At 42.7% G+C, this 9,633-nt stretch overlaps 1 protein-coding gene across 1 annotated transcript; it reads right to left on the bottom strand.

Moving 5' to 3' along the window:
• Nucleotides 1-7,743: 7,743 nt before the first annotated feature.
• LOC123346199 (olfactory receptor 10A7-like) lies at nt 7,744-8,715 on the bottom strand. Its single transcript, XM_044983468.1, has one exon. The coding sequence runs from the start codon at nt 8,713-8,715 to the stop codon at nt 7,744-7,746; it is 972 nt and encodes a 323-aa protein (XP_044839403.1).
• Between the last annotated feature and the right edge of the window lie 918 nt (nt 8,716-9,633).

The following is a 9,633-nucleotide window of genomic DNA, read 5'->3' as shown; positions in this document are numbered from 1 at the left end:
CCAGTTTAATTTTGAGCATTGGTGTGGGGGGAGGGATAGCTCAGTGGTTTGAGTATTGGCATGCTAAACGCAGGGTTGTAATTTCAGTCCTTGAGGAGACAACTTAGAGATCTAGGGCAAAAATTGGTCCTGCTAGGTAAGGCAGGGGGCTGGACTCAATGACCTTTCAAGGTTCCTTCCAGTTCTAGCAGATTGGTATATCTCCAATTATTATTATTAACTTTTCTAAATTTTAGATACATGATCTAACCCCAGTGGAAAAGATAGGCTTGAAGGATTAGATTTTTATATGTAAATTACCCATACACATCAATTTTACCGCACACACACAAAATAATGAAAAAAATATTTCCATTAATAAAAATAGAAATTTACAGATAGGCAAAGTAAGAAAAATGCTGCTTGAGAATTTATTAAAGTTTGATTTACGTATATTTGCCTTGTGATATTTTGACACATGATATTGTCAGTGTGTGTTGTAACGGTTGTAAAGCTTTAACTTTTAAAAATCAACATCTCCTGTCATTAAATAATTATTGTCTGACCAACTCTGTTGTGTGACTCACCCTCACAATTTCCCACACCTGTGATTGTTAAAATCAATAAAAATCAGAAAAAAACAATCCTTAAAACTCATACTTTTACACAACTGTGAAAATGAAAATTTATAAAAATAGAAAAAAAATGCTTAAAAGTACACGCTGCTATTATACGTTGAAATTATAAAAAATAATAATTGAATTCTGCCAAGCCTAACTAAAGGATATCTAAATATGGTGCTCTTCCAGTCTCTCCTATTGAAGCTGTTTCCCTGTGTATAAACAATTAAATATGCATTGAGCCCATAGTGAGCAAAAGTGACTCTGTATCCCAGTGGTCAGGTCAGTCATGTGAGAGATGGAAGATTCCTGTTCAAATTCCTTCTCCTGATCAACCAGAGGAGGGAATTGACCTGGGGTCTCCAAGAGCTCAGGTGGGTGCCCTAACCACTGGGCTAAATTTTATAAGGGAAGATGCTGCTGTTGCTTCCTTTTCCTCCCATGTCCCTAAAAGACCACCAGAAGCTCCCTAGAAGTTGGGGGGCTACCATTGCCGGAACAATGGCCCTGCCCCTTCTGCCCAAGGCCAAACACCCACAGTGCCTCTTTTCTGAGGCCCCGCCCCTACACCACCTCTTCTCCGAGTCCCCACCCCCACACTGCCACTTCCTCTGAGGCCACGGCCCCACATCGCCTCTTCCCCCAAGGCCCTGCCTCCACACCACCCCTACCCTCGAGGCCCCTCCCTCATGCCGCACCTTCCCCCGACGCCCCACTCCCACACAACCTCTTCCCCCAAAGGCTCTGCACATTGCTCGTTCTTCTATGCCCCCTCTCCCCTCTCACTTGCCCTTAACTCCGGTAAAAAATGATGGGTCCCCTGGTCCCCCCTATTCCAGAACCCTTGTGTCTCTCTGGACATTTTGTGTAGAGTTATGTGTGTTCAGAGCCTGCCTTCTGGATAAGGTTTTGCAGGTGAGATAAGCTGGGCAACACTCATCTTCACAGGTTTGTGGATCATGCTGGGGCTTCCAAAGACGCATGCCCAGAGGCACATGCTCAGAGGCACAAAGTAAGACACTTTGGGAATGTTTATGTGCAAATTTAGGTGCCTAGGGTGAGATTTTTAAAGGTATTTTTAAAGGTAGGGATTTCAATGCGTGTTAGTGCTTAAATCCCACTAGGCACCTAAATATTTTTAAGAATCTGGCCAGAAGTAAGTTTAGGTGCTTACAGAGTTAAGTGGCAGCAGAGCGAGTGTTTGTGGATTGCTGTGGTGCCTGAAACTGCCTAAATCTAGTCTTCAGGTGCCTAAGTCCCTTTGTGGATCTGAGTCTCGGTAACCAGAGATCACTGGAGTCTTCTTCATTCATTGAAGCAGGCAGCCAATCATATTCTATGAATTTTAGATCATTTTCACCTGGTCTGTTGCTACCAGACCTATTGATTGAGTCCTTTACAGAATGGCTCTGAGATATTCGTGTGTTACGCCAGTTATTCATGTGTTACACATTGAAATTTCTGAAATTAAAGCTGATGTGCTGACATAAAGCAGAGTGCTGAATCATGGCTTATATGTTGAAAGTTCAGTCAGAATATCAAAGTGTTAATCTTCACCTGGGTAGATAGTTATCATTTTCCCCATTTTGTAATCAGGAAGATCAAACAGCAAATGATTATAATTTAGCTTTTCTAGAACACCACAGATGGTTGCATGGGGATTTAACATACAAATAAAGAAAAAAATGTTTTGCCCCAAAAATCATGTTGTGCTAACTACTCTGATTTTGTATGATTGATTATTTTATTGTTGTTACTGTTGTTTTTTTTTATTTTAAATTAATATAATAGTATTTTATTTTGTTTTAATCACCATGGTAGTTTAAAAACATGACAATATGTAAAATTACAAGCCAGCCATATATATAGATAGACCCCAGCCTCAATGTCACCTACTGAATGGCACACATCTCACGGTGTTCACTGGGCACCCAGCTCCCTTGGTGTCCTGGGAAACTCCCATCCCAGGAGTCTCCCCTCAGCATGATATTTTCCAAATGGCAAAATTTGGAAAAGGATAAAAAGGCTGGAGGGAAAAGGCCCTACTATTTGACCTCCCTCTAACTTTTGCCATTTGGAAAATAAGAATTAAGTGCTGAAAATATTACTGTCAGAGATAAAGCAATACTTTCACTTTTGATGAAAATGTTTTCAACACTTAACAATATTCAGTGTTAGGTGGAAATAGTTTGGAAACAGTAAGAAAGTATGAAAAAAATAATATTTTCCCATATGTTTTCAAAATTTCTTTGAGGAAAATTGGAATTTCCAGACAGGACTCTTTCTAATGGGGATATTTCCCATTACATTTTTCACAGGAAAAATCCTGATTTTCCCACCAGCTCTACTCAACATCAAGAGTTTTCACATTGTCACCAAAAAGAACTGGGAGCCTCTATCCATTCACAAAACAGGTCAAGTGTTCACTTCAGTCATGCTCCGCCCATTACTGATCTGCGTCATGTCAGTTAAACATGACCCATATGCAGTGATAATCAAAGAGTTGTTTGTAAGCCACGTATTCTACACCAAGCTCTCAGTGATAGGTTCAGAATGCATCATTTGGGGTGAAATATTACCCTCCCCAGAGTGCCAGCATTAGGCCTACACAACACATCAGCCATATTTTGAGACTTTAAGTGGGAGTCAAATAGTTCACAGGTCATGTATTGATCTTCTGAACAGTCATGAGTTTCACCCTTTAAGAATTTGGACATTGTCCAAAGCTCACTGACTTCAATGGAAGTCTCTCCATTGACTTCATTGGGCTTTGGTTCCTTCCCGACCGGAAAACCAAGAAATGTGCTGCTTGCCAGGAGCTAGGATTAATGATGTGAAGGAGAGACTGACGAGACTCATCAAGCCCTCGGATCGCTACCCCTTCCTGCTTCTCCATGTGGGCACCAATGATACTGCCAAGAATGACCTTGAGTAGATCACTGAAGACTATATGGATCTGGGAAGAAGGATAAAGGAGTCTGAGGAGCAAGTGGTGCTCTCGTCCATCTTCCCTGTGGAAGGAAAAGGCCCTGATAGAGACCATTGAATCATGGAAGTCAATGAATGGCTATGCAGGTGGTGTCGGAAAGAAGGCTTTGGATTCTTTAACCAAAGAATGGGATGATGTTTCAAGAAAAAGGACTGCTAGGCAGAGACGGGATTCACCTAATGAAGAGAGGGAAGAGCATCTTCACAAGCAGGCTGGCTAACCTAGTGAGGAGGGCTTTAAATTAGGTTCACTGGGAGAAGAAGACCAAAGCCCTGCAGTAATTCGGATACCAGTAGGAAGCATGAGCAGGAATGTGCAAGAGGGGAGGACTCCTGCCTCATACTGTGAAAGCAGGATGATCAGCGGGTTATCTTAAGTGCCTATACACAAATGCAAGAAGCCTGGGAAACAAGCAGTGAGAACTGGAAGTCCTGGTACAGTCAAGGAATTATGATGTGATTGGACTAACAGAGACTTGTTGGGATAGCTCACATGACTAGAGTACTGTCATGGATGGATATAAACTGTTCAGGGAGGATAGGTAGGGGAGTTGCATTGTATATAAAAGTGCAGTATGACTGCTCAGAGCTCTGGTATGAAACTGCAGAAAAAACCAGAGAGTATCTGCATTAAGTTTAGAAGTGTGAGCAACAAAGGTGATGTCATGTTACTAGATCACAGGCCCTAGTTCTCATGGGGGACTTCATTCACCCCGATACCTCCTGAGAGAGCAATACAGCAGTGCACAGACAATCCAGAAAGTTTTTGGATTGTGTGAGGGACAATTTCTTGGAGCAAGTGCTGGAGGAACCAAGTAGGGGCAAAACTCTTCTTGAGCTGATGCTCACGAACAGGGAAGAATTCGTAGGGGAAGCAAAAGTGAATGAGAACCTGGGAGACAGTGACCATGAGATGGTTGAGTTCAGGATCATGACACAAGGAAGAAAGGAGAGCAGCAGAATACGGACCCTGGACTTCAGAAAAGCAGACTTTGGCTCTCTCAGGAAACTGATGGGCAGAATCCCCTGGGAGAATAACATGAAGGGGAAAGGAGTCCAGGAGAGCTGGCTGTATTTTAAATAATCCTTATTGTGGTTGTAGGAATAAACCATCCCAATGTGTAGAAAGAATAGTAAATATGGCAGGTGACCAGCTTGGCTTAACAGGGAAATCCTTGCTGATCTTAATCACAAAAAAGAAGCATACAAGAAGTGGAAGATTGGACAAATGTCCAGGGAGGAGTATAAAAATATTGCTCAGGCATGCAGGACTGAGATCAGGAAGGCTAAATCACACTTGGAGTTGCAGCTCGGAAGAGATGTTAAGAGTAACAAGAAGGGTTTCTTCAGGTATGTTAGCAGCAAGAAGGTCAAGGAAAGTGTGGGCCCCTTACTGAATGGGGAAGGCAGCCTAGTGACAGAGGAGGTGGAAAAAGCTAATACTCAATGCTTTTTTTGCCTCTGTCTTCACAAACAAGGTCAGCTCCCAGACTACTGCACTGAGCAGCACAGTATGGGAAGGAGGTGACCAGCCCTCTGTGGAGAAAGAAGTGGTTCAAGACTGTTTAGAAAAGTTGGATGAGCACAAGTCCATGGGTCTGGATGCGCTGCATCCAAGGGTGCTAAAATAGTTGCTGGATATGACTGCAGAGCCATTGGCCATTATCTTTGAAAACTCATGGCAATCAGGGGAGGTCCCGGATGACTGGAAAAAAGCTAATGTAGTGCCCATCATTAAAAAAAGAAGAAGGAGGACCTGGGGAATGACAGGTCAGTCAGCCTCACCTCAATTCCTGGAAAAATCATGGAGCAAATCTCAATCTATTCTGAAGCACTTAGAGGAGAGGAAAGTGATCAGGAATAATCAGCATGGATTAACCAAGGGAAAGTCATGCCTGACTAACCTAATTGCTTTTCTATGACAAAATAACTGGCTCTGTGGATGAGGGGAAAGTTTGGAGGTGTTATTCCTTGACTTTAGGACAGCTTTTGATACAGTCTCCCACAGTATACTTGCTAGCAAGTTAAAAAAATATGGATTGGATGAATAGACTGTAAGATGGATAGAAAGCTGGCTAGATTGTCGGGCTCAACAGGTAGTGTCGGGCTCCATGTCTAGTTGGCAGCAGGTATCAAGCAGAGTGCCCCAAGGGTCGGTCCTGGGGCCAGTTTTGTTCAATATCTTTATTAATGATCTGAAGGATGGTGTGGATTGCACCTTCAGCAAGTTTGCAGATGACACTAAACTGGGAGGAGTGGTAGATATGCTGGAGCGTACAGAGGGACCTAGACAAATGAGTGTATTGGGCCAAAAGAAATCTGATCAGGTTCAACTAAGGACAAGTACAGAGTCCTCCATTTAGGATGGAAGAATCCCATGCACTTCTACAGACTTGGGACCAAATGGCTAGGCAGCAGTTCTGCAGAAAAGGACCTAGGGGATACAGTGGATGAGAAACTGGATATGAGTGAACTGTGTGTCCTTGTTGCCAAGAAGGCTAATGGCATTTTGGGCTGTATAAGTAGGAAGATTGTCAGCAGAGGGATGTGATCGTTCCCCTCTGTTTGGCATTGGTGAGGCCTCATCTGGAGTTCTGTGTCCAGTTTTGGGCCCCACACTACAAGAAGAATGTGGAAAAATTGGAAAGAGTTCAACGGAGGGCAAAAAAATGATTAGGAGGTGGAGCACATGACTTATGAGGAGAGGCTGAGGGGACTGGGATTATTTAGTCTGCAGAAGAGAGGAATGAGGGGGGGATTTGATAGCTGCTTTCAACTACCTGATGGGGGGTTCCAAAGAGGATGGAGCTCGGCTGTTCTCAGTGGTGGCAGATGACGGAACAAGAAGCAATGGTCTCAAGTTGCAGTGGAGGTGGTCTAGGTTGGATATTAGGAAACACTATTTCACTGGGAGGGTGGTGAAGCACTGGAATGGGTTACGTAGGGAGGTGGTGGAATCTCCTTCCTTAGAGGTTTTTAAGGTCAGGCTTGACAAAGCCCTTGATGGGATGATTTAGTTGGGGTTGGTCCTGCTTGAGCAGGGGGTTGGACTCGATGACCTCCTGAGGTCCTTTCCAACCCTGATATTCTATGATTCTATGATTCCCTAATAGGATTGAGAGACTCAGGAGTTGGCCAAAGGGTCTGTGGAGAAAAATTCTCTTTTGTAGTGTACCTAGAGTGGAGAAATTGGAGAACAACCAGTCCTCTGGCCTACTTTATATGGACAAATTCTAGGAAGGAGAGGGAAGTATGAATGTCCACTGCCTTGCATCTTGTGCAATCATTCACACCTCTGAATGAGAATATAAATGCTCAGGACCTATTTCTCCTCTGACTTATGCCTCTGATGTTAATGCTGTCACTTCTGATTTACATTGGTGTCAGTCAGAGGAGAATCAGGCACTATTATTCTGCTCTGGTAGCATATTACATCATGTCTGTAATTGCTTTGCACAAGTGTAATCAACTATAGAAGGCCATGGAGATTCATGCCATCATATTCCACAGTTTCTTTCAAACCTTGGCCAAACAGGGCAGGGATGAATGAAAATTCAGAGGAACTTTCCTCACATATAGGAAGGAATGACTGAACCACCAGCTTACCTTGCCACAGTCAACCAAACATTCATGATTAAATTAATAGCATTTGGTCAACATTAATCTTAACGGTGCAATGAACATAGAAGTGATTCTATCCATATCCCCTTCCCATGCAAGATCTCCTCAATAAATACTCATATCTAGAAGACAGTCATATACCCATGTGATCTCCAATACAATGATTTTACATAGAGGACATTATTTTCCAAAATTAGATATTTCAACAACATTCTTCATTGCAATTTTGAGTTGAAATGAAAATAATGAAAGCCGATTTATATTAAATGCAAATGATTTTTTGTGATTTTTTTCGGTGTTTCAATCAGCTATGGAGATTATTATTATTTCTGAAACTTTGATGATGCTTTTTGGCCAAAATTTCTAATTCCAATGCATATAAAAATTGGATAGAACATTAACATTTTATGTGTTTCTTTTTTGCAGTTTTTGGACACTAGTTCAACCATAGCATTGAATGCCATTGACTTCAAAAGAGCTACTCCAGATTTGCAAAGTTGTATAACTGACATCAGAAAAAAGATGTGTACCCAAATTACTTTCTATGAGAAAATATTTTTCTCTTCACCATGTCCCCCAATATTCTCCTCAGAGCCTCTTTTACCTCCTTGTTCCTCAGGCTGTAGATAAAAGGGTTCAAGGTCGGGGTGACAGTTGTGTATATCAGAGATAGCACTTTGTTGCTGTCTGGTAAGTTAATGGAGTTGGGTCTTAAATAGATCAGACTGCTGCACCCATAATACAAGGTCACCACAATGAGGTGTGAGGAGCAGGTGGAGAAGGCTTTGTGTCTGCCTTCAGCCGATGCCATCTTTAAGATGGTGGAGATAATAAAGATGTAGGACACAAGGATGAGAGTAAATGGAGTGAAGATGACCAGTATAGAAGCTGAAAACAACTGCATTTCATACTGAGAGGTGTCAATGCAAGAAAGCTTAATCAATGGGGGAATGTCGCAGAAAAAATAGTTTATCTTATTGGAGCCACAAAATGGCAAGGTGAAAATCCAGACTGTCTGTACTAGGGACACCACATTCCCACTGAACCATGAGAGAACCGCCAATGAAAGGCACACCATCCTGTTCATGATGAGCCTGTACCTCAGTGGGTTGCATATGGCCACATAGCGATCATACGCCATGGCGGCCAGAAGGAAGCACTCGGAGGCCCCAAGAAAGAGCAGGAAATACATTTGTACAACACAGCCCATGTAGGAAATGCTCTTGTCCTCTGAGAGGAAGTTCACCAGCATCTTGGGGACAGTGACTGAGGTGTAACAGATCTCCAGGAAGGACAAGACCCGGAGAAAGAAATACATGGGGTTGTGAAGTGTTGGGTCCATGGTGATTGTGATGAGAAGGATGTTCCCAGTCAGGGTAATGGTGTAAAATAACAGATAGATGGAGAACAGAGGCACTTCCAGCTCGCGGTGGTTGGACAATCCCTGTAAAATGAATTCAGTCACCACAGTGAGGTTCCCCTTTCTTGATTCTTCTGCATATTTCATCTGTGGAGGGACAATAAATATCTAGGTAACATGTGAAGGAATGACCCACTGCAGGAACTAAGTGGGGGATGGAATTTATGGACCCAATTCCCATGGACATTCAGTAGGAGTTGTGGCCCACATCCCCAAAGGTATGTGAGTGGCTACTTCCCATTGATTTCTAGGGGAGTTAGGAACCTAAATACTTTAAAGTGTCTGGGAGCCTGACTGCCACATGTGCCTTTGAAAATCTTCCCCAAAAGCCATAGGGGCAAATTCTCTCTTCATGTCACCCAGTTCAAATCTCATTGAGGCTCCTTCCAAAATCCCTGTGTGGGTTGATTGGCATTTCCCTATTCTAGATATGGCCAGAAAACAGGAGAAAATGTCTCAAGAAAAAGCATCACCCCCAAAAGCTCATAATTTCTGTGTGAGCAGTCAGGCCTGCCTGGAAAGGACCCCTCAGTTAGATAGGCAGACCAATAGAAATACAGATAGACCAATAGATAGATAGACCAGTAGACCAATGGATAGATTTCACTTGGACCCAAGTTACTTGTTTAAATTCTATCCTCTTTCACATTCCTTTCACCATCCCACCTTCCCTCCTGCTCCAATAAGGATGCACAGTTTGTACTTGTGGCACCAGAGAGACTAACAAATTTATTTGGGCGTAAGCTTTCATGGGCTAAAACCCACTTCATTGGATGCAGGCAGAGGAAAATACAGTAGGAAGATATATATACACAGAGAACATGAAAAAATGGGTGTTGCCACGAGACTGATATGGCTCTGAAACCAGTTTCTGACTTGGCAATTCATAAGGAACAGATTGACTACACTATGTTCTAAATGGTACACTATGCAGATACCCAAGTGGTGCAGATCAGCAAAACTGCTTTGAAGTAAATGGAGCTATGCTGATCTGCACCAGCTTTT

The sequence above is a fragment of the Mauremys mutica genome, chromosome 12, assembly GCF_020497125.1.
Source record: "Mauremys mutica isolate MM-2020 ecotype Southern chromosome 12, ASM2049712v1, whole genome shotgun sequence".
In the NCBI taxonomy this organism is placed as follows: domain Eukaryota; kingdom Metazoa; phylum Chordata; order Testudines; family Geoemydidae; genus Mauremys; species Mauremys mutica.
Note: the sequence above shows the minus strand (reverse complement) of the source record. Positions and strands in the feature narration are given on the sequence as shown.